This window comes from Puma concolor, chromosome D1 (assembly GCF_028749965.1).
Source record: "Puma concolor isolate L17-30 chromosome D1, mPumCon1.1.hap2, whole genome shotgun sequence".
Classification (NCBI taxonomy): Eukaryota; Metazoa; Chordata; class Mammalia; order Carnivora; family Felidae; genus Puma; species Puma concolor.
In genome coordinates this window covers 62707725-62733017 of record NC_141676.1, presented here as the reverse complement: position 1 = coordinate 62733017, position 25293 = coordinate 62707725, and the positions used below count along the sequence as shown (strand labels likewise).

The window sequence follows — 25293 nt, the reverse complement described above, 5'->3', positions numbered from 1 at the left end:
CACAAGGGAATGAGGAGACTATTACCATGAGAAACAGGGGTCTGGGGAGGAGGTGAAGTCGGTTGATCAACCTTCATCTGACTCTAGCCTCTCTGCCTGTCCTCAGGTTGTATTTCCTTGTGTGCCCCCAGGAGACACGTGAGGAAGGAATCTAGCATTATGGTGAAGCAGACACCCCGCTAATTATGCTCTGTTTGTACTTTTAGTTTGACTTTGTAGAGCTGCTGGATGGAAGGAGGCTCCTGACCCAGGAGGCACGGAGCCTGGAGGGACCCCAGCGCCAATCTCGGGGAGTTGTCCCCCCATCTAGTCACGAGACTGGCTTCATCCAGTATTTGGATTCAGGAATCTGGCACCTGGCTTTTTACAATGACGGGAAGGAGTCTGAAGTGGTTTCTTTTCTCACCACTGCCATTGGTAAGGAGCCTCCAGCCCTATGGGGTCTGTGGGATTTCTGCCTCTTTGGGTGAGAGGACCCTGGGGATTCTGAGGGTTGGAGCCAGCAAGGGAATGTGTCTTGCCCGCAGCTGTCGATGCCACCTGGAGTCTGGCATGAGTCCTTCCTGACTGGGCTTGCTGGACAGGGATGGGTTTGGGATTCAGGGGAAGGAGGGAGGGGAGGAGTGACAGGAGAGGCTGGCCAGCCATTCTGGGCCATTACCCACTGCCTTTCTTGTGTCATCTTTGGGCCAGCTGCTGCATTTAACAACTGAGAGGTAGAGTTGACAGCAAGACCGAAACCCTGCCTGACCAGCCACATGGAGGCAACACCCCTCTTCTCACTTCTCTCCGACACCTGTATTTTGTCTTTATAGCTTCCTTGGCTCAACTCACTGATTTGTGGTTTGGGTTTTTGTTTTTGACTGTGTGTAGCTTTTTGTTTATTTATTGTTTTGTCCTGGGAGCTAACAGTCCCTGGCAGTTGAGAAAAGAAGATGAATGCTCAGGGAGAGGGTGAGAATAGCAGAGCTATTCTGGATGAATATTCTGAAGCCGCGATTTTTGGGATAGTGCTGAACACCTTCTCTGTCCCTCATCATGGAAGAGGGCCACAGCTCTCCCTTCAGGGTGAGCCCGTGGGGCCGCCCCACAAGCCGACGGGTGTCCAGGGAGCTTGGCATCTTGTTCTAAGGAATTTCTCTTCTTTATCCACACATTCCATAGAGTCTGTCTCTTCCTTGGATGGCCACGGGACACAGTGGCCTTAGTGGTTCAGGTCAGAAAACATTTATTCTGGGTTTATGTTGGAAGCATTATGACATAGCCTGGAGACAGAATCTCCCGCAGGAAAATAAAACTCCACTAACCAGAATGCATGGAAATAGGGTTTCTGCTTAATGAAAAGCTTTATGTGGTATAGAGTCCACCTCAAAACTCTGTCTCAGTCCTTGGCTAGGAATCTCTCTGACATGGAAAAGGGAGTTAAATAAAAAACCTCTGAATCTGGTCATTGGTTCCTAAAACTCCTGCAGAACTCTGGCTTTTCCTTCTACACAGCAATAATCATTTTCAGGCCATTTTCCCCTCATTTGCAATTTTGCCCTTAGTGTCGAGGCGGAAAATACCTTCCCATTAAATACGGGCATGGCTTATCCACTTCTGCTGTCCCTGCAGGCTCAGTATCCTACCCTCTCGGCAAAATGAGGGCAGCAGAGGCCATCTGGCTACGTCGGCCCCGATGTAGGAAACCCTGCTTTGTGCTGTCCTCGATTTGGAAACGTCTGCCCTAACTGCTGGTCTCCGAGTGTCCAGAGGGCAAGGACTTTGACGTAATCTTCTCTGAGCCCCCAACCCCAAGCCCAGGCCCCGACATGCGGGGTCCCTGGGTTACTAAGGGCGAGAGCACGAGCTTGGCCTGGCTTCTGCTCCGCCTCCCGTTGGCAGGACCGTCAGCAGCCACAGGCCTGGCAGTTGCGGCTGCCGCTGGTTTCCTCCCCTATTGCCTCCTTTTGAGGTGGAGTTGAAAGTATCCTCCGCTCTGAATTTCCACCACTAACTTGTGTTTTGACCCTGCACAAATCACTTAAGTTTTCCAGCTTCCGGTTTCTCTAGAGTCTGGATTTGAGGCCGCAGCTCGGTGGTTGCCGATGAGCTGGAGGCCACCCGGGCAGCCCCGTTCCCCTGTCACCAGAGAGCCAGCTGTGGTCCTCACCATGGATTAGGCTCTCACTCTGCGGGGTTTGCCAGACTCCAAACCTGGTTTCTTTTCCCTTTCTGGCCACAGTGGCTTCGTTTTTAGGGACGTGGATTATCGAGTCGTTAGTGGTACCTGAGTGAGAGCTTCCTGGTCTCACAGCCTGATTTCTCTGAGGCATGGTTCACAAAGAAGCATGGACTGTCTTGCTCGCTCAGAATGAAGATCTCTTATAATCAGAATTCTTTATTTTTAATAACTGAGCATAAATATGAAAGAATATTAATATCGACCCCCAAAGAAAGCCACTTTTAATTAGGATGTGACTCTCAAAGAAGTAAAATGTAGGTGCAGTTAGGTATCTTTGCCAATTCTTGGCTTGTCAGAGCTTGCTAACCTGTTTTGTTATAATTAAGGCCATGGTCTTCCTTTTCCCTCTGGCTCTCCTGTTCTTACCTTAATGATGAAGTCTGCCTTCACCTCCTTAACCCTATGATGTCCTTCAGAGCAGAGAGGCTATCCTGGGCTTCTCAGAGTTTGATGACCCATTTGATGTCTCATTAAAACACAGATACCCCTTCACTAGGTGGGGGTGGGCCCTTAGAGTCTCCATTTCTCACCAGCCTCAGTGATACTGGTGCCGCCCAGCTGTGGACCACATTTTGAGTAGCGGGGGGGGGGGGGGGGGGGGTGGTTATGGTATCTTATGAATGGTCCCAAATATTGTCATGCAAAGCAGTCACCCAGGAAGCTTGTTCAAAGTTCAGATTCCTGTGCCCTGTCCCCAGGAATTAAGACCCACTAGGCCTGAGGTAGAGCCCAGATGATCTTGATTCCAGGGGTCTGTCCACTAAGCTTTGAGCACTGCTTTCTCTTTCTTCCTCCCCTGACTGTCCCACACTAGCTCTGTGACCGTTGTCAGGTCACCTCTCTGAGGTTTTTCTTAGCTGGAAAATGAAATAGTAACAGTACTCTGCAGTCCCTGTCATGAAGATCAGAGCAGATATAAAGTGCCCAGCACAGGCTTTGGCCTCCTAAGAGACCCAATAAATGGAAGTTGCTAATATTCTCTTCTTCCCTCCATCTCCCTTTGTCTTGCTGCCTTTCAGACTTGTCTGTCTTCCTTTGAGCTACAGTGGTTGTTTAATGAATACTTTTTTTTCTTTAATACAAAAACAGATGGATTCTGATGTTGCTATTAATCCCTCTCTCCCCAAGAGTCCGTGGCATTGAGTCTCAGCTGTCTGTGATTGTTACCTGTGAGCCATGAGTTGTAATTTGTCTTGGCAGGTTAATTAAAAGTTTGGGTCTTGTTTTAGTGAGCTCATTATGGTCCCAATATACAACTGTAACTCTCAGGCTTGCTTAACACACAAATTGGAATATGACCCTCCCTTCGTTACATGTTGAAATGCAGACATAGAATTTAAGAAGATCTGAGATGTCAGGATCCAGAGTATTTATGTCTGTTTGTAATTAAGTAACAGGAGAAATAATTGCGTTTAATTTAACAAATGGCTGTATTGTGTATGCTCGTGCTTTTTCCTCCATTTAATGCAATCCAGCTGATGATTTTAAATTAAATGAGTTTATCTTCTTCCTTGAAAAAATCTAAAAGCACTTTAATAACTGTATACATAAATACACACACACACACACACACACACGCGCACACGCGCACTCCTAACTGAAACCAAGCAAGGTTTAGAATAAAACAGAGCACCTGTTTTCAGAAACAACAGTTTTTTCCCACATGTGGAGGTCCAGGATTTGAAGGTAATGTTGTTTCTGGTCTTACCTTCACTGGAGGTGGGTAGCCTTGCTGATGCCAAGTACTAAATGAAGTAGGAGGGTATATACCAGTAGCTAAAATACAATTTACCATTGCAGTTTACAAAAGGCTTCATATATATTCCTTAAGCCTCTAGATAACTCAATGAGGTGATTATTCTTATTTTTATGATCACCCCCTATTGCAGAGGAGGAAATTGAGGTTCAGGCATGGTAAGGGAAAAGCTGGGACTTGAATTTATGTCTCTCTGACTCCAAGGCTTGGGATCTTCCTTCTTTAGTAATCTGCCTCCTTCCCAGGATCATGTTTCTTTTTGGGGTATTACACTTCTCTTTTCTACCTATTTATTCATTCCTTAAAACTCAAGAGAGTGCATACTGTGTCTTCAGGACCATGCTTAGATCTTCTCCACATGTGATTTAATCCTCACGAGAACCTTAGACAGTACAAATTTTGATCTCAACTTTACAGATGAAGAAATTGAGGCCCAGAGAGTGTAATTGACTTAGCCAAACTCACACAGTTAGTAAGGGCAGGGATAGGATGGCAGCTTGGTCTCCAAATCTTATGCTCTCCCCTTTATGCCCCACAGTATCTTACTATTTGCTATGATACTATTAAATATTTTATTTCCATTTGCATTACATGGAATTTAATTTCCCTTTAATTAACTTGCTTCCAGGACAAGTAAGCATCTTACATTAACCCAAGAAGTTTCCTTGGGAAGGCATTAAAAAGACCATGGTGGGGAGGTGGGGGGGAACCTCATAGCATCCAAAACTTTAAAAAAGTAATTTTTCACATGAATTGTTTCCAACCCCAAGATCTGACAAATCAGTGTTGTAGTGTTTTGGGTCTTTAGAGAGCATCTCCTCTTTTAGTTTGGGTTGATGCTGAAGCATAAAAGGACAGATCATCCTGACACTGTGGCCACGGGAGCCAAGCTGGAAAATAACAGAGAGATGTTCCATAGTGGATTTCGAAACACGGAGAAATGAGAATCATTATTGGAAAACATAGAACCTGGCCATTTTTATGAGAAACACGCCCTGGTCTTCCCAGTCTGAGGACATTTGTGCTAATTAAAGAAAAGAATCCTTTTGTTTAAGCCCAGGCAGCTGCTGTAAATCGACCTATGTCTAGGGACTAGAAGCCCATTTAGTCCTCCCTCTTCCCTCCTCCCTCCCTCCCTCCCTCCCTTCCTTCCTTCCTTCCTTCCTTCCTTCCTTCCTTCCTTCCTTCCTTCCTTCCTCCCCCTCTCCCTCCCTCCTTCCCTCCAACAAATAGTGCTTTCCTGCCTTTTCCCAAGTTGGAGATACAGAGAAGGTATGACCTGGCTTCTGGCAAAATTAGCTCGTGGTCAGGATTAAGGAGATGAAGCATCAACACAGGCAGTGTCTCTAATCCAAGGAAAAGAGAAAGAGAAATCACTTCTGGACTCACTGGTCAAGGTGCCATGAGGGTTGGAGGAAGGCAAGAGTGTGTCCAGCTGGGTAGGTCAGGAGGACTCTCTGGATGAAGCAAAATTTGATGGGACCCTAAAGGATGGGTAGAATTTCCACATCTAAAGAAGGAAAATAGGAAGGGGGGGGGGGGTTGTTGAGGAATCCGTTCCAGGTAGTAAGAACAGCATGAGCAAACGGGAGATATGCAAAAATTAAAAGCTGGCTCTTAGGAGCCAGAAGTTCTGTTTGACCAAAACACAAGATACCCTGGGAGGGAGGAGGGAGTTATTGGGCAGAAGCTTGGATGCTACCCTAAGAAAAAGTTCATTCAGCGGGTGTTAGGTGCCACTGCAGGCTTTTGAGCAAGGGACTAAAATGATGAGAGCCGGAGGGTTTCTCTTATGGGGCCCAGAACAAGAGCTCATTAATTTATGTAACCAGAAGAGGTTGCTGGGATTGAACTTTGTGATTTCATGAGAAAAAGAAGGGAGGGAAAGGGGGAGCCAGGAAGGACAGAGGACTGGTTCAAGGTTGGTGCTGGTATTTTGATTTGCTGTGCCTACACCCCATTCCCTTTTCCCTAGATGTGAATAGATACTTTCACATAAGCTTCTATATTCCAGGGGTAGTCAAAATGGGGTCCTTGAAAGTCTCCCAAAGACCCCCAGACAGTGCCATCTCGATACTTCCTTTGCTTCGATCGGGTAAAACCACTGTTCGTTAGCCTCTGAGTACATTTGCAAGCATCTAGAGAGAAAAAGCCCTGATATCATATATTCTAACTTGTGTAAAATCCTGAAGTACTTCAAAGAAGAGGCTAAGAAAAGTGATTGCAGAATGATTTTCAGTTTTTAATAAGCTCTGCCCCCACCATTCCCCATATCCCCTTCCTCTGAATTATAAGATATAATGCAGCAATGAAGGATCAAGGTCTCTCGGTAATCAGCTAACCTTCTTGTAAATGACATTGGCAGCACTTTGTGAAATTTCCGCTGGCAACACTTATTTGGAAAAGTACCCTGTGAATTCACCTCTCCCTGATAGCAGTGATTTATTCAGAACAGTCTGGTATAAGTGGAATGAAACCGTAGGCCGAGGGAGAGCTCAAGTCAGCACATTGGGGATAGACTGGGGCCAAAAATCTGTTTTGTGGAAAAGAGCTAGGAATATCAGAGTGCTACATCTGCAGACTGGGGACCAGCCCCACGGGCAGCTGCCCCTGATCACCGAAGATGGTAGGGGAGGGTTCCCTACCCTCCTGCCGGCCTCTTCTACTGCCCCCAGGATCTGTCTTAGACTGCTGAACCTTCTGAATTCTCTGGGATCTTGGACCTCAAGAGCAGGAAAGAAGAAACGATAGCTCAAGGACACAAGAGGTACCAAGCACTAAAGCTTATCTCTGTGGAAATGGTTAGAAATGCATTTAGTGTGCAAATAACAGCATCCCTGCTGGTGTGGCATTTCAGTGGCACCTTGGTATTCTCGTGTACGCTCCCAGTCTAGGGTGTGTCCGTCCAGGGCCAGCACGGCATGGTAGTGGAATCAGGGGCCAGGCTGTTTCCCGCCTTGCGCCCTGCTGTCCTCAGCTCTGGCTGTTGTTTTCATGCTTGCCCCCTTGTGGTCCCAACGTGGCTGCTGCAGCTCCAGGACTCGCCTGCACATCAGGCAGGGAGAAAAAGAAAGGAGAAGGAAGCAGGGATGCTCATTTTTTTCCTAAAACACCCAGCTTACAGTTCCATGGCATAGCCACATCACTTGGATGCGCAGAGCTGTGAAGAAGTCTGAGACAGTGAGTGTTTGTAGCTTACCACACCGACACTCCAAACAGAATGTGCATTCTCTCAGGAAGAGGGGAAGTCAATATGGGGTCTTCAGTATGTGTCATAGACGTCACTGAGTCTGTTTGGTTCAGCAAGCCCCTCACTGTGTGCCAAGTCCTGGCCTTGGCATTTAGGTGTAGCCGTGAAGCAGCACAGTACTTACCCTCGAGGCTCTCGTGGGCCAGGAAGTGAGGCTGAGGACAAGGAGAGGCTGCGCATGTAACTGGCGAGGAGGGAACAGGCCTAGTTCAGTCTCTTTACGGCACCAAGGATCCAAGGCCTTTTGGAGTACTCCTTGAAGCCCCTTGCACGATGCTTTAAGGAGGATGGATGAGATGAACAGGTCCAGAGGGGTTAGAGGCAGACCTAGACACTGTGTTCATTTTCTCATTCAACCGGCATTTACTGACTGCCTTTTACATGCCACATCCTCAGCATGCATTAATGTCCATGGTGTATAAAAAATAGTCCCGCTTCTTCTTGTCCTTGTGTCATTTATAGACATGCTTGGGATAGTTTGAGGTAGAGTCTTAAATTTCAATACAGACATTAAATACATAGGTAAACATATGACAGTAAATAGTAAATACCGAACGTGGCAAAGAGAAGGTACTCTAGAGGAACAAACAGGAGACTTCACTTAAAAGTGCTGGGGCAGGAGTAGGAACCGGGTAGATGAAGGTTTAGAGAAAGAACAGACCAGCAGGGCCAAGAGCATCTATATGCAAAGGCCCTGGATAGGCGGCTGCTAGAAGTGTTCAGGGAACTTGAGGATGGTCACATTGTGGGGCATGGGGACAAAGGGCCGAATGGTTTTGGGTGAGGCTAGAGAGGTGCCAAAAGCCAGCCTGTTTGGGGATTTAAGATGACATGCGAAGAGTTCTGTTTTTTCACTTATCCTCAGAAGCCACTGTGGGACTTAGAGCTAGAGTGACCGAATGTGATTTGCATATTTGGAGCTGAGACACCAGTAAGGAGGCTGTGACAGTAGTTGGAGCAGGGGCTCAGGCTGGCCTGGACCAGAATGGAGGCCTTGGAAATGGAGAAAGAAATGAACCAGTTTGAGCTATAGATTGACCCTTGTAGATTATTAGCAAAGGCCAGCTATTAAGATGATGTTTTGTGAAGGAGGAGATTAAAGCAGGAGAGGAGAGGGTTGAGGAACGGTCCGTTTCAGGGGCGGGTGAAGCCGTGCAGCCGGCAGAGAAGATGGTGAAGGTCAGAGAGCTGAGGGGAGGGACCAGAAGAATGTGCTCGTGAGAAGTTCTGTAGATGGAGTCCAAATACTTTAGAATTCTCCCATCCCAGCTTTCAGGCCACCTTCCTCAATCCGTAGCCAGAGTTTCCATTCATGGTTGGTTTATGTTTTTGCCACCCTGGGGTACAGAATGCCAAGAGCCTTTGCAAACTTGTTAATTATTTAAATAGCACTTCTAAAGGTAGAAAACTTGAGGCTTAGAGAAGTCACATGACTTGTCGAGGGTCACACAGCCACTGAGAGGCAGAGCCAGGGTCCTGGTCACAGCACTGGGCTGACTGAGTGCCAATTCTGCACCAGGCACTGTACTATGTGTGTCATCACTTGGTTCCCAAACAACCTGGATGTTAGGTCTTGTGCGTTCCCGTGTTACAGAGAAATGAGGCTCAGAGGTCCAGTGTTGTTTGCCGAGATCTCCTATGTAGGAAATAGCAGAGCAAGAGTGGCCGCCCAGAGCCCATGCTTTCTCTTACATCTTAGTGACCAGGTTTCTAGCACGTGATGACCTCCACGTGCGTGTTACACACTCTCACGATCAGACGGCAAGATAGGCAGGGTCTTAGAGATGATGGCATTCACACCTCCTAGGCTCGCGGTGTGCCTGGTATCATGCCTGCCACCACCAGCTGCAGGGGACCCATCTGCCACATTCTAGAGAACATCCTGACCTGTACTTAACTCCTGCCAGAGGAACCCCTACACCCACCCCCATTCAGGTGGAGTTTCGATAGAAGATATTTGTCTTGATGGTTTGGTTTTTAGGTAGAGATGGTTTCATTTTTTTTTTTTTAATTTTTTTTTTCAACGTTTTTATTTATTTTTGGGACAGAGAGAGACAGAGCATGAACGGGGGAGGGGCAGAGAGAGAGGGAGACACAGAATCGGAAACAGGCTCCAGGCTCTGAGCCATCAGCCCAGAGCCCGACGCGGGGCTCGAACTCACGGACCGCGAGATCGTGACCTGGCTGAAGTCGGACGCTTAACCGACTGCGCCACCCAGGCGCCCCGAGATGGTTTCATTTTTATATCTGATGGTTACATTTTTATTTTCTGATCGCTTTTTTCTCTCGCAGTTGATGAAGGCAGTTACTCATCCCCATCTTGCCAGCTAGCTTCTCTATTGCAGAGCAGTGCCTTTAAGAGGGCTCTCATATGGTGGTATCTTTCCTCTTTCCCTTCGCACTACCACTGATGTGCAGGACCCGCTTGAATGTGTGGCCTGCAGTTATGTAACACCCTCTTAGGAATAACCCTAACCCAGGTCTGCTGTACTTGGCATTAGTGGTAGATAGTTGAAGTCACTGTGGCCAGAGAGAGGTGGTGTGGCCCAGAGAAAGGGCAAAGGCTTTGGAGTCAAACAGTCCTGGGTTTGAATTCTGACAGCACTGTTTGTGAACTGGGGGACTTTGGCTGAGTCTGAGCCGCACCCAACTCGCCTGCAATTAGGGAAAAACCTACTTTGGAGGGTCTGACAACTACGTGAAGACATGTCATTCATGGTACGTTCTTAGCATGCTTTTAAGTGGCTCAGTTATTTGACACTTGCTGAACACCTGCTCTGCTAAGTTCCAGAGAGTCATCAGTGAATCGAACACATGCCTTGCTCTCCAAGAGCCCAAGGTCAATTTGGGGAACTGCCCCTTTCGTAAATAACTGCAACGTAATGTGGTCTGAGCCAACAGGGGGGTCTGCACGAGCTCCCATAGGAGCAGAGAGGAGGGCAGCTCCCTCTTCCAGGGATGCAGGGGGAGGTTGTGAGGCATAAAGGACTTACTGTGGTGAGACGTGCCTTTTCAGCTGGGAAGCCATGTGCAAGTCACGGAACATAGAGAAGGAGCTACTCGAAAAAAAAAGAGGAGATTGAAATAAGATGGTAGGTATCTCTGCTCAACCTCTGATGACCGGGCAGGAAGGAATCATTATTTGCACTTAGAGATGAGGAAGCGGTCTGTGCACAGTGACTCACATGAGGACATGAAGCCAGATCTTCTGAATCCACTCCCAGTGACTTCTCCTGGAGCCCGGTTGCCTGGCACAGGACCCTGAACGTGGCAGACCTTCACCAGAGGGTCAGTGAGCACCAAGTGAAAAGGTCAAAGGTCACAGATGTTCCTTGCAGCCTAGAACTTTCTTCTGTGGACATGAACTTCTTGCAAGCAGCTCAGAAGGGAACAAGGCGCAACTGCCAATCCAGGGCACTGCCAGGCACTTGGTTGAAGAATGTTTTTTCTGTCGTAGGAGATCTGTGCATTCCAAGGCTGCTGGATTCAGGGGGCAAAGCAACTCTCAAACTAGTTCTAGTCTTACAGTGTTTCTGTGCCAGTGCTACTGCAGTTCAAAAATGGAAATGTGGGTTCCAGAACATTCCAAGGCACTGTTACTTGTTCTTGTCAATTTGATCTTCCAGTTCAACAAAGGACTTCGCAAATGTCCCTTTCTTCTAGTTTCAGGTCTTATCAGTCTTTGTAAACTCATCCCTGCCTCTCTGAAACTATTTGGCTAATAATAGTATTAATAGCTACTATTTATTCAATGTATACTCTATCTCAGTATGTCTTAGATGTTTCACTAAACTATTTCAGACCCTTAAAACAGGCATATAAAGTAGGTATTTCTCCCCAGACGGGTGAAGAGCTCCGAGTGTCTAAAAATGAGTAGGCTGTAGTCCTGTAGCCAGTCGGTGAGGGAGCTGGAATTCGAATCCAGGTCTGTCTGGTTCCAGTGCCCACCTTCTTCTCATGTTCTTTCCTGCTATGCCTCTGTGTGAGAGTGCCTGGTGTGTCTGCTGGGAGTGGGTAGAGGGCATGAAGGGGATGGTTCCCAGAGAAGATCCTAGAAAATGATCGTAGGAACAACCTGGAAAGGATTTTTTTAATTTTTTTTAACGTTTTTATTTATTTTTGAGACAGAGATAGAGCATGAGCAGGGGAGAGGCAAAGAGAGAGGGAGACACAGAATCCGAAGCAGGCTCCAGGCTCCGAGCTGAACTTGGAAAGGCTTTGTAAACCAGCCCACAAATCTGATTTTGAAGGCAACAGGGAGCACAGGACAGTTTTTGAGCAAAGGTGTAGCACAATTCTGGCCTTGGATAGCTTTCTTTGGCAGTGGTATATACAAATGGGTTGGTTCCTCACACTAAAATAGGGAGACCAACTGGAAGACTGTTTGAGTAACCAGTAGGGTTCCATGAAGGAAGAGGACCTGAACTGGGGCAAATGCCACTGCTTTTGTATAAAGGAAGGGATGCATTCCAGGACATCATAGGCTGGTTTTCTTGACCAGTTGTATTTTAGCTATAAGGAAGCAGCAGGACGTTTCAACCTTGGGAGAATAGATACATAGTGATAACATTAATTAAATTAGGAAGTGAGGAGGGGAAGTTGGTTTGTCAGGGGAAGGAAGTACAGAGGGTAAGTTCACATTAGATTTGAGCTGCTAATAGAATTTCCAAGTGGATGTTAGTTGTTGACTGTTACCAACAGGCAGATGGATAAATAGGCGTTGACTTGGGGATAGCTCTGACCTGAGACAGAAACCCACTGGGCATCATCAGTGTAGATGTGGGGCAGGTGGGAGGGTAGAGCACTGAGAAGCAGGGAGTCAGGGATGGAACCCCAACATTCAGAAGGTGGGCAGGAGGTGATACATAGAGATTAGCCTCAGAGAATAGGTAGGGAGCTGATGACAAGCTGTTGGAGTTGGCCACCAGGAGGTCATTGGCAACCTCAGTGGGTGCAGGCAGAAGCAGGGTCACCACGAGTTCAGGAGTGAGTGAGAGGCGTAGAGTGGAAGCAATTCCTTCTAGACAGAGCAGGGAAAGAGACAGATGGGAGTAACCCGAGGAGGAGGCAAGTTCATGGAAAGGTTTATATAAGGTGGGGGGAGCCTTGAACGTGTTGTCAGCTGTGGGAAAGGAGCCAGGGGGAAGATTGGGAGCCCAGGAGAGAGGGGAGATGACTAATGAAAGGAGGTGGGAGTCATGGAGTGGAGGGCAGATGCAGAAGGACTAGCCCTGGGAAAGGAGGGGAGACCCCACCCGCCCCCTGCCATAGGATGGAGAGGGCAGTGAAGATGAGGAAAGAGGACGTCAGGTTTGAAGGTGGAGGAGAGTGGACTACAGGGGAGGGTCTGTGCTGACCTCAGAGTCAGCAGTGCTTTCTAGAAATGGACTGCCCTCCCGGGTGAGCCCCTGATGGCCTGAATTGGATGTGTGCCCTTCCATGTAAGGCACACTCAAGACAGCGCTGAATCAAACCAGTTATATTGTGTAGCATACTAGTAGAGAGAGGGGTGACATGGCTTAGTGGTCAGGGAGTGGATCTGAAGCCAGGCAGCCTGCTTTGAATCCAGTCCCTGCCACTTATTAGCAGAGTGACCTCAGGCAGGATAGATAACCAGTCAGTGCCTCCGTTTCCTGATCTGAAAAGTGACGGTGATATCAGTATGCATTTCATGGGGGTAATTTTGAGGACCGAATGAGTTAATCTCCGTGTTTGCAGCGTCCCAGGAGCGTGCTAAGTGTGATATGTGCATTATCTAACTTAAATTCTGTAATCGTCCCAGGGAAGCAGGAGTAATTATTATTTCCTTTATACAGATGAGGAAAAGAGGTTCAGAGAGATTAACACACTTGCTCACAGTCACATGCAAGGAGTAAGGGCAGAGCCAGTGTGTGAGCACAGGACAGTCTGACTGCAGAATCCATGCTGTTTCTACAGTGCCCCTGGTACCCCTCGTTGCCCCTGTCCTTTGGCAGTGGGTTCACAGGGGTTGACTTTGTCAGTCCTTGGCTTCTCCGAGCCAAAGAGTTTGTACCAAAGGGTCCCTCCTTGGGGAGAGAGCTCCTTTACAATCGAGCACAGGTTTAAAGATTGCAAATCTAGCAGAGGTTTCAGCGGGTTTCTTGCTGCTTTAAACAGAGCAGAGGACCTTCTGCTGAGATGACAGGACTATGAGTGTTATATGAAGGGTTATAAAAAATTGTAAGCCAGAAACCTCTGAGCATCTGGTTCTGATTGGAGTCGCTTCGAGTTCATGCCTTTATCTGAGCAGCTCTCATGTTCGGGGCTAATCGACACACAGTTTGTTTCTTTCCTGGTTCGTATTACACGCCAGCTTGATTTTTTTCCTTTCATTTGTGTCATAAGTCAAAGAATCCATGCATGAGCACAAGGGATGGACTGTATGTTTTGGATGAACAAGAAAAAGCCCTGTGCACTAAAGCAGGAAGAGACTAGGTTGGTATTTCCCAATACGGTTTGCATTTTCTTAGGCTTATAAATACAAGCTCTTCCTTGGAAACCTTTCATTTGGGAGATCATTCCTCCTACCATCATCTCTTTAAATGATAGAAGAGGAGGTAAAACCTGTTGAGCTGCTGGGCACCTCATACTACACTAAACACAATTTATTTACATCAACTCGTTTTAACTCTCATAACTGACTTGTGCCGCCAGAGTTCTATCTTTGTTTTCCAGGTGAGTCAGGGGGTTGCATTCAAGGTCACACAGGGTCAGAGCTAAGATTCAGACCCAGGTATCTCTGATGAACAATTCTGCAAGTTTCAAACACTTTCTGGATGCACTGTGCACTGTGCTGAGCTGTCTTTTGTGTTCAGTAAGTGATGAAAACACCTTTGGTAATGATACTAGGTCCTCACAATACTGAAAATGAAAGACAAAAAGATACATAGCAAAATAAAGAGCACTGACTTCTAATCAAAGTCTAAGGCTTCCTGGTTAAATATGAGACAAATTTGCTTTAAATTTGCCCCTCCAAAAGGGGCGCCTGGATGGCTCAGTCAGTTAAGTGTCCCACTCTTGATTTCAGCTCATGTCATGATCCCAGGGTCATGGGATCGAGCCCCTTGTTGGGCTCTGCCCTGGGGCCTGAAGTCTACTTAGGTTTTCTTGTCTCTCTTTCTCCCTCTGCCCCTCCCCTGTTCCCTTGCTTGCAAGAAAGAAAGAAACAAAGAAAGAGAGAGAAAGGAAGGAAGGAAAGAAAAGAAAAAGAAAAAAGAGAAAGAGAAAGAAAGGTATAACCGTTAGTGAGCATTATTTTAGAAGCTCTGGCCAACATAAAGCATAAAACAGAAACAAGAGGTTGAGACAAAGGTATCATTATTTGTGAAGGATGTGTTTAATATTCCTAGAGAACACAGCAACATTAATTGAAAAACTATTTTACTTCATAGGAATTCAGAACTTGTAAGTGGGGTACAGGAGGGCTTTTCAAAAGTCAATACATTTCCCATATACTTGCAATAACCAGGTATGAAATATAATAAAAAAAAAAGTCCCAGTCAAAAAAAATCAATAAAAATTAAAATATCACTTAATGAGTACTATATGTGACCTGTGTGACAAAGACTGTGAAATTTTATTGGGAGCCATAAAACAGGACATGAATAATTAGGAAACATAGCATGTTCCTAGATGAGAAGGTGAAATACTCTGAATATGTCAATTTATAGGTTTAATGGAATGCCACACTGCATCCTAAAGGGAATATAGGAGATGTGATTGAATGGTTGAAGACTTCACTGGAATAATAAACAGATGAAAATATGGAAGAACGCCCAAAAAGAATAATGAAAGGACACTCATCTCTAAAGATGCTAACATATCATAAATCTGTAATAAAAGAGAGTAGGAGTCAAACAGATAAGCGAAGTAAAATTGCCTAGAAATCCTGCCTACAAGCCATATGCAAAACTTTAATGTTGGAAGAAAGGAAGCATTGCACATTAATGGAGAAGAAAAGGCTTAGTGAATAAATGTTGTTGGAAAAGCATAGCTTAACCCAGAGGCTGCAAAGCAGCATTCAGAGGGACAGATGTGGTTGAGAGACACAGAGAAGGCTCTTTGCGCCCTCATTGTTGGTGTAATATTTAAAAATTGGGCAGTTTCCCATAAAGCTCTAGGTTTATGGCTTACTTTTAAAAGTTAGGAGACTGAAATTCCTGCAGGAACAAGTCCCTGCCCTCCTGAACACTGTGTAATTCACCACAGTCTGCACCTCGTTCTGTTTCCTCACACCTGACCTGCTTTGCTTCTCTAACTTACCTGCGTGGCCCCTGGAGGAATTTGCGTTTTCACCCTCTGATGCAGACTTCACTTCACACCATATGGTAAAATGCATTCCAGATGGATTAAACAGATAAATATTTGAAAGCCAAACTAAAAGAGGGTAAAACCCGATGTTCGTGTAGCCTTGGCCTAGAGAAGGACTTTTAAGCTTAAAAGTCACCGAAGAAATTGCAAAGAAAAAAAAAAGACTAGCAGATGTTTACATAAAATTGTAAAACTTCCATATGTCCTACAAGACTTGTCAACATAAGAAGGAAGATAGTAGACTGAGAAAATATTTGAAGTAAATTTGAGAGATCAAGGAAGAGTTCATGTCTATATGATATTATGGTACAGATGCTGTGAACAAAATTAGGATCTCAGAGATACTAAAGTTCACATGTAGAAAAGTTTGCAAATATACATGATGTGTTTTAAACATACATAAAATATGTTTAACCTCATCAGCAATCTAAGTACAAATTAAAATGATTGGTTTTTTTTAACCTAATAAATTTGAAGGCCCCCCTCTCCAAGTTAATACCCAACTTGAATGGGCTGCAGTGAAACTGTACCCACACATATTTGCACTGTAAATGAATGCACCCCACTGGGAAAGCAGGTGGCATTTTATATTAAATCATAAAAACGTTTATATTTTCAACTTCTGAGAGTCTTTCTTAAAGAAATAAGCTAATATTTAGCAAAAGCTACTTGCTTATCTTAGCACTGCTTAAAATTGTGAAAATTTGAAAACAGCCCAATGTCTAATGATAAGAAAGCATATAAGCAAATTACGGAATATTTGCATAGTGAATATTACTCAGCCATTATAAATTATCAGCATGAAGTGTATGAAACAAGGGGAAATGCTTGTCATCCTCAGCATTTGTCCTCAGCATGTGTCCCCAGAAGGACGCAGAAGTTACGTTTACAGCATGAACACATCTGTTAGTGACAATGTAATTTGTTGGAGGCAGAATGTGAAGTGGAACTCAAGTCTTTCAACTCTGAAACCATGCTGTTCCCACATGCCCTTCCTGCAAAGCAAAGTACTATTCTAGGGTGTCAGCTAGCCATTGGAATCCGGTCCTCTTCTAAATTGAACCTCATGCGTGCTTCAGAGCGCTAATGATGGGAGCTATGAAACAGACTTGTGAGCCTTATAACCTCTAAGAGCTGGGGTTTTCTACGTTTTCCCCGTCTCCCCCGTTCACAAAGTGATCCAGTGAGCAAATCGAGAGGCCAAGAAAGGATCTGAGTTGAACCAAAGTCAGCCGGCAAGTGCGGCAGATGCTGTGGGCATCTTCAGCTCTCTTACACACCTGGATGCATATAAATATTTCCATTGGTTTTTTTTGTTTGTTTTTTCTTTGTAAAGAATGCATTAAGTTAAAACTGTTAACCATGAAGGCGCACCGTGCTTTCCAGTCAGCTTTGCTTAAGGTTGAAGGCAAGACCCCAGGTGGCCCCTCCATCATGAAAGCCCAGTTTTAGGGGAAAGCAGAGAAGGCTTAGTGGGATTCTTTCTTTCAGGAAGAAAGCATATTTTAAAGAATTGTGAGATTGGAAACCTGAGCCTGCCATTCTGTGTCCTACGTCTCCCATATCTAAAACGAATAAGAATTTTCTGCGTAGCAAAGTTTACCATGACAGTAATAACCCCTTATGCTGTATAGGACTTGTAGCTTACTGAGCACAGTGACGTACAGTTTTTTGCGTGTGTACTTTGATTTTCACAACTCAGTGAGGCAGGATGGCACTTGGATTGTTGTCCCTCTTCAGTAGAAGCAGCAGCAGCTGAAGTCCAGAAGTTAAGGTTCTTTTACTGGTCCAAGATCACACAGCAAGTGTATGGACAAGCCTGGGTTTGAATCCAGTTCTCCTATTTCATTGACCCATTTATTCATTATTCCTCGCAAGCACACCGTCATCTGGTATGTGTCTGTTCTGCACCTTCTGTGTGCCATGCCCTCCGCTTGGGCAGTGTGACAGCTGAGGACAAACGTCTCAGGGACGTGCCCCAGTGGATCTCTCAGTGCAGGGAGAAGGACGTTGATCAGCGCTGTGGCCATGATGAGCTATGAAGGCGAGGGGTGGAGTTTGGGGAAGCATTCAACAAAGGAGATAACCTAATTGAGAGAGGGGTCAGGGAATGCATGACATCTAAGCTGAGACCTTGAAACTGAACAGAGAGAACGAGGCGAGTGGCAAGTAGGGAGGAGGTAGGAGGATTTAAGACAGACACCCAAGGCCCACCAGGAGAGGAGGAGCCAGAGGAGGAATGAGTGAGAGTGAGTGGCTACAGTGACAGAACTATCAGTGTGCTTTTTTAAATCCAAGGGGAGAGAGAACTTCAAAGAAAAAAGGACCGGAAAATCATCTCAAATGCTATTGACAGGAACTTATGGTTAAAGGTTGTATGTATCTCCCTCCTGGGGTCCCACCCGTTTGAGAGCAGTGATTTCAAACCAGGAACAAACCCACAAGAACAAAAGAATACGAGACAATAGCCATCAAGAGAGGTCAGCAGACATTTGGAAAACAAAGTGGGTTGAATTAGCAGCATGGAGAAAACCGAATACTAAGCCTCTGCTGATTAAGATGTCGGTGAGGAGCAGAGCCCCAAAAAACCCCCAAAACCAGGTACCAGGTACAGCAGAGGGCAAGGGGAGGGCACAGAGCTGAAACATGGATGGGGTCAAGTCTCTGTAGGTGGTAAACAGCAACAGTTAGACCCTTAGGTATCCCGGCCCCATCTCACACAATCAAATTATCAATCAAGGGTAAGAGTAGAATAAAGGTGATTACAGGCACACAAGGCCCTAAAAATCATACCTCCCATTCACCTTTTCTCAAGGAAGCTACTGGAAAATGTGCTCCATCAAAACCTATTAAACTAGGTGGGGGGGGGGGGGTGGCAAGATGGAGGAACAGCATGGAAGTTCTCTGCTTCTCTAATCCCTGAAATGCAGCTAGGTCAGCATCAAACCATTTTGCACACCTAGAAAACCTATTAAACTAGACCAAGAAGAGGGGTCCAGGAAACAAGGGGTTCAGTGAATGGGAGAGGTGAAGTCCCAGAACGATGGATGTGTAGCAGGCCCAGAAAACAAACACACCACACCACAGCAGGGCAGAAGGCTCAGGAGGGAGATCACCAAGCAAAATGAAAACCTGTGAGCCAGACTGGTATTACCTGGTATGTTTGACCACATGAAACATTCTACTTCAGGGGGATTTTAGTTTTGTTGGATAGTATGGATAAGGTTATGAATAAAAACATAGGCAGTTAAATACAAGCAAAAAATCAGTCTTTTCCATTAGATCACACTGGACAGAAGGAGTAGGTAACAGTGGTGGTAGATAAAATCAAATGTAAGTAAAAAATATACCTGTATAAGCACATTCTTTAGAAATATTGAAGTAAATTCTAGAAGAAATAGCCAAAAGAGTTGAGACAAGTTGTCTGGGGTGTGGCATGCAGATGTGGGGGTGGGGCAGAGGACTGCTATTTTTATTGTAAGCTCTACAGTATTGACATTTTTTTTAAGTTTATTTGTTTTGGGGTGGGGGGGAGGGGCAAAGAGGGAGAGAGTGAATTCCAAGCAGGCTCCATGCTGTCAGTGCAGAGCCCGACATGGGGCTCGATCTCATGAACCGTGAGATCATGACCTGAGCTGAAATCAAGAGTTGGACGTTTAACCACCTGAACCACCCAGGCACCCCAAGTATCGTTGACTTTTTAAGCTATACATACATTACTTTGAATTAGAAAAAAAAATTGGAAAAAAAATGTTAACAGGGGTCAAGGAAGAAAGAGTTAAAGTGTCCATTGGAGGTAGCAGTAGGAACTTCAGAGAGACCCCCTGGCTCCTTCCACATCTCCTCACTCAGCCCTGTCCATTTCCCTCCAGTAAGAGAATCTGTTCATTCTGAGCCTTCATTGTCCAGAGTAAGTCAAGGTGAGGATACCACAGTGACTGGAAGTTAGTCTTCAGCCTTTCCATACAGTATAATGGTTGAGAGAAGATTTGTGGCCAGAGCACCTGGGATCGGATACCTGCACCTCCTCTTAGTAGCTATGTAGCCTCGGGCAGACATAGCCAAGAAAACACATCCAGCAGTGGGAGTGCTAATCCGCTCAGACTTTGTTAGGAGGGGAAAATGAGTTAACGCTTACAGAGCAGGCTCCCCACTAAATGCATAATAAATGTCAGCATTAGTGTTAGTCCAAAATTTGCTTTCGTATTTATTGTTTTCACAAGTTACAAGTTGTCCAAGTTTAGGTTTTACCTTTATATACCCAACTCTGTTTACCCTGCTAAAAAAGCAAATCAAAACATATACATTGGTTATACTTTTTTTTTTTTTTTTTAGCAAAGCACAATGCCGCTCCCTGAGAGAGACGAAGGTGGTGCTCTCTGGGGTCCTTGTCCTTTAAGAGCTTCTCACAACCCAGGAAGACTTAGCACTGATAGCATGGGGGCAGGGTGTTACCAGTAGTGCAAGGTGAATCGTCATTGTAATTTTGAGAAGGTCAACAATGAGGGTCAGTATAGTGTAGGTGGGCCAAGAAGGCCTAGAGGATTTTGTTAGGAAACAAGGGAAGAGTCACAGAACAAAAATCCGGGAAGAGAAGCTACTTGAAGTGCAGGACAGTGCTGAGGAGAGTGAGAATAAGAGGAGCCAGTTAGCCCCAGTTCTATAGCCACCCAGCTGTGAGACCTTGAGACCATGAGCTTCGGAAGGTTTAAGTGATATAATGGGGGGGGCCACACCTGCATGCCTGCAGGTCGGCCAAAAGGCAGTAGGCCTCCACATCCCTTTCATTTGTTCTTGGAGTCTGAGTCTCCAAGCAGGAGCACGTTCACTGGCTGAGGGCCTCAAAGAAGGCCTTTCCTTCGGGAGGGGGGGCGGTGTGGAGTGGAGTCAAAGCCCTAGGCCTAAGCCCGTGGTTCTAGCCAGCCTGGTTGCTGTGGGTCTCAAAAGGCTATTCAGAGAGGAGGGATATTTACAGCGGTGGGCACTTTGATCTGCCCCAAGTACAGCTCTTTTGGGCCTCCGGTTCAAACTGTGGGAAGTTTGAAGTCTCTTTTGCCCCTCATTACTGACATCTACCAGCAGACTGCCCCTCACAGCCTCCATTCTCCTGCTCGTCTTGTCCTGCTGCTCGACCTAATTCTGGGAACACCTGACTTTGAACGTATTCCTTCTCAATGCTCCAAGGGCCCTTTTCTGCATGGAGACTACCTGCCCAGCCCCCAGTGCTGAGCCACAGTGTTTTCCTGGAGGACTCTGAGGTGTCACTTCCCCCTCAGGGCTTTACACATGTATTCAGTGCAGGTGCGTACCTCAAGGGGACCCATCTTTTTGTCACCCATATGGGACTGTAGGGTCTGAGTGCGGAGGCTGTGGCTTCATCCTATCTCAGCTGACCACTTACCAAGCATTTGCTCTTGACCTGACTGTGAACTGAGACCCGGGGCTACTGAGGAGCTTAGACCCCTTGGCCCTCCAAGTGCTAATTGCCCTGGGGAGGCGGGCCCTGCGATAACTCACTACAGGGCACTTTGACTTGAGCTGTCATGAAAGCCTGAGCAGCCTGTGGGGCGGAGTGGGAGCAGTGAAATCAGTTGTCTCCTGTACCTGCGGCATCATAGGTTTTCAATAACTAGATGTTTGGGGGACCCGACAGTTCTTGGCTCTGTAATCTTGAGCAAGCCATTTCCTTTTTCTGAGTCTTCATTTCCTCTGACTGAAAAATAGGGATAGTAATACCTAACTCTTAATGCTGGTGAGCGTTCAGTAATATATGAGATTTGTGTGCTTATCACAGGGCCTAGCACATGGCAAGACTCATTAAAAGATGGTGGTGAGGGCCATTACGATGATTGCCATTGTTACCTTACTGAATGTCTGAATTTATTCTTTTATTATTGAAAACTTGTATCTGCGCTAGAAATCTAAGAAGCTTGGATGGAAAAGAGAGGTAAATATTCTAGCATGTCTTTGACTTTCAGAGGATGTTTTGGAAGTGCTCTCTGGCCCAGCGTCTTGCTCTTAATTTACTGTCCTGGCTGTTGAGTGTGAAGGCTAGGATTTCCCCAGAGCCTGGGAAGGACAAGAGATTCCACTCAACCATCATGAATTAAAGCTGCTCTTCCCAAACCTTCCAAACCATCAGATGACCAGAGCAGCGGCCTCCTCAGACCCAAGTGCTCTGGAGAGAACGTGCACCTGCGTCCTCTGGAACACTGGCCAGCCACCAGGCATGGAAGGTGAAGTGATAGAGGCTGATGCAGGCAGAGATACTGTCCCTACAGGTGTAGGACTCAGGACCAAGAGGTCATTTACTCCAGCCCCAGGAGGAGGCCGAAGCCCCAGCAAGGGGAGTCTGTTCCCTGGCAGCGTGGTCATGCTTTGCCTGGTTTCTGCTACATCCTTTGGAAGCCTCAAGACCCAACAAGCCCAGCATCAGCCCCTGCCAACTGAAGAGGGTACAGCTCGGGCATCTTCTTGCACGTCTGTGTGCACGTGTGTGCCCTGCCTTCAGCTGCTAGGCCCACGATGAGGTTGTAGCAGTGGATCAGGCCCTGTCAGCAGAACAGCCTGCCCCCCAACCTTTTTGTGCATACAGCCAGGCTTCTCAGGGTGAACGGTAGCAGAGGGAAGAAGCCCAGAGCTGGCCAGTATGAAGGGGCTCATGGGAAATGTCCCCAGGGCATGTCAGCGAGGCTGGACCCTTACAACTCATCTTTCATAGAAAGGGAGTAGTGTTTATAGAATATTCATCCATGCATCGGAGGTCTGAGCTGAAATGAAAAGGGAATTCAGCAGCCTGAGTACTTCCATGTGGGCACATTTCTGTGTGCTGCACCACGTCACGCAGATGGAAGAAATGTAATCTCTTACACGGACCCAGTTGTGTCTTAATAATGTAAGCCTGTGCTGTATGGAGAGGGCGTTGGGGCAGTAGTTGCTGCTTTCCCAAGCTGAGAGCCTGACTTCTGCTTGTCCTGGTGTCATAAAGTGCACGTACCTGTAGGCACAGCAGACCAGGAGCCCTTGATGGGGGAGAAGTGAGCTGAGGTCAGCCAGGGGACAGCCAGGGGATACTAACAATCTGAGCAGGGTCCACATCCCCTTACCCATAGTCACTCTGTTGCTAATACTGTAAGAACCACTGGTGTGTCAGGCATTGTGTAATCACTCCCGTTTTACAGGCAAGGAAACTGGGGCACAGAGAGGTGAAGTGACTTGCTCGAGGTCACACAGGATATGGCATAATGGGATGAGAATGCCCAGGGTCTCATTCTAAAGAGTGTACTCTGTCTTTTATATCACATGGCCTCTGACTTGGCCTGTCCAACATGGGTTTGCTTTGGTTTGTTGTGACTTGGTCCCATTCTACCTAGCACTGATGAGAAATTTGCTGTAAGCTCCACAAAGTGCTTCGTGTGCATTATCTCAGTTAACCCCCATCCATGCTGTGAGATAAGTGAGTAAGGAATTTGGAGGATTTGAAGACCCTAAATGATTGTCCCAGCGTTGCACAGTCAGTGAGAGAGGTGGAAGTCAGACCCAGGGCTGCTGATTGCATAGCCCACACTCAGTCATGGGTCAGGGAGTTCCAGCCAAGTGAAGTCCAATTATGTAGGACTTATACCAGGCTCCAGCCCTGAGGCACTGAGGGATTAGAGGCTAAGCATGGGGAGGCAGAGCCTAGCTGACCACACCTGGATTGGTGCTCATGCTCCAGCCTATTAGGCAAGGGGAAGGAGCCAGGGGCCTGGGAAGAGGGCTAGCCAGCCACAGGGGCTGTGCTCTAGTGCTCCAGGGACCCCACGGGCTCTGATCACTCAAGCATGCAGATAGCTGTGCCTCCAAACCTCTCACTGGGCAGAGAGCAGATAGTCCTGGCCTGGGGACCGGCCAGCATGTCATTGAGGACACGAGGGAGACTTCCTCTCTGGGTCTGGCTCAGGCTGTATTATAACCTAGTATAATGGTGGCTCAGAGTCCTGCTGCTGCCAGAGGGTCAGAGGTGGCCAGAAGTTTCCGCAGACTTTTCACAGCAGCAACTGTTTCTCAATTCCTTGCAAGATCTGTAGTTTTCGCCTTTGCCATTTGGGCACTTTCTGCCTAGAGGCTGAGGGAGTGATCTGTCAAGATGGCTACAGCAGCTATAAAATATTTAACTTGAGCATCTAATTACATTACCATGATCTCTAATAGGATTTGGTGTCCAGCAGAAGTCCAACTTGGCCTCTGGCCCAAAGACAGAGACCCACGTTATTATGTTGAGCGTTACCTACTAGATAAATAAGAAAGAAATACTGTTCAAATCATTGTGCAACTGACCAACACGCATTATAGTTATTGTAAAGAAAAATCCACCAGAGTCTGAGAATTTATCCATCTTGTTAATCATTATATTGTGTTATGTCCTGAAAGAAGTAATTCAAGTCCATAATTCACAGAAGCCATCCTGACAGCTCTTGCTCGAGAAGAGAGCCGGGGCTCTGCAAAGTCATGTTCCTGCCGGTTCCCCAGACACATGGCTCATGCTGCTCAGGGAGAAGAGGGCCGGAGACAGTGTCTAGCTGAATATAGCAGGCCCAGAGGAAGAGAGATGGAAAAAAGCGGCAGCTCTGGAAAAAAACTTATAGAAATGAAATTTGGAGAAAAAAAAAAAAAAAAGAAATCAACAAGGAAGCAGACCTTCCAGCCCAGCCTGAGGATTTGAGACTTAACACACCAAAGGACGCTAATTCAAGCACAGGTTGCCCTTTGTCACTTGATATTTAACAAGTGTTGAGGGAGTAGCTACTGCAGACAAGGCAGTGTGCCAGTCACCTGGGAGACATGGACAAGATGAGGAATTGGAAATGGATTCCTTCCTCTCGAAGAATTTGCAGTCCTCTAGGGGAAAAGAGCTATACTCATAAATAACAAGACTGCAAGGTAGAAAGCAGTAGGTGATAAGTGAAGGATGGAAGGAAATTGCCTTTAGGATTCAGATGAGAGAGAGAGAGAGAGAGGGAGAGACCTATCTTGCTAGAAGGAATCCGGGGAGGCTCAAAGGATAGTCAGGACCTGGACACATGTATGAGGTTGGGGAGAGGGCTTTGCAGGTGAGGTCACCAGCACTGGCATAGTCAGGGAGGCTGGAAAAGATGTGTGGGTTCCGGCGGGGGTGGGGTTGGGGTGAGGGTGGGGAGGAATTTGGAAGCAGCACAGAAGCCATGAGGAGGACTTTTGTGGCAAAGAAGTTATTTTGGAAAGAGAAGTTAGAGCTTTAAACTCCTGCTTCAGAGATTTGGGCTTTCTCCTCTCTAATGTTCCCTGAGGTATAGTTCTTGAGAATATTTTGCGTTATACATAGACTCAATTTCAAAACTTACGTGTTTATTTTAGTGAGCTGGAAAAATATAATTAGGTGCATCGAACTATTATTTCAAATTTCTGTTTTAAAACATTCAAGAAAATAAATGAGCCAAAAATACTAAGTGAATAATAGGACAGATAGCATGTGTCTATGACAACAGCATAAAGGCAGTACCTTTATATAAATGACATTTAGAAACACCATTCCAGGCTGGAGTCCTATATTCCAATGTCTCGGGGGCCAAGCAGGTGCCCACAGTATAGGGGCCTCTCCTAAATGAGAGGAGATTGTTGCCACGCTGGATCTTCCAATTTTTCAAGAAAAGCCACCACGAAGGTTTCTTTTGTTTTTTGTTTTTTATTTGAGAGAGAGAGAGAGTGAGCAGG

General features: G+C 46.3%; 1 protein-coding gene across 15 annotated transcripts in view; it reads left to right on the top strand.

Annotated features, from left to right (window-relative positions):
• The window catches only part of TENM4 (teneurin transmembrane protein 4), a 2941751-nt gene that overhangs the window by 2754995 nt on the left and 161463 nt on the right, over positions 1-25293 (top strand). For all 15 annotated transcript variants that reach the window (XM_086678435.1, XM_086678426.1, XM_086678434.1 and 12 more), the window contains one exon: positions 207-417. In XM_086678435.1, the coding sequence (XP_086534561.1) occupies positions 207-417 (211 nt within the window). The remainder of the gene's footprint in view (positions 1-206; positions 418-25293) is intronic.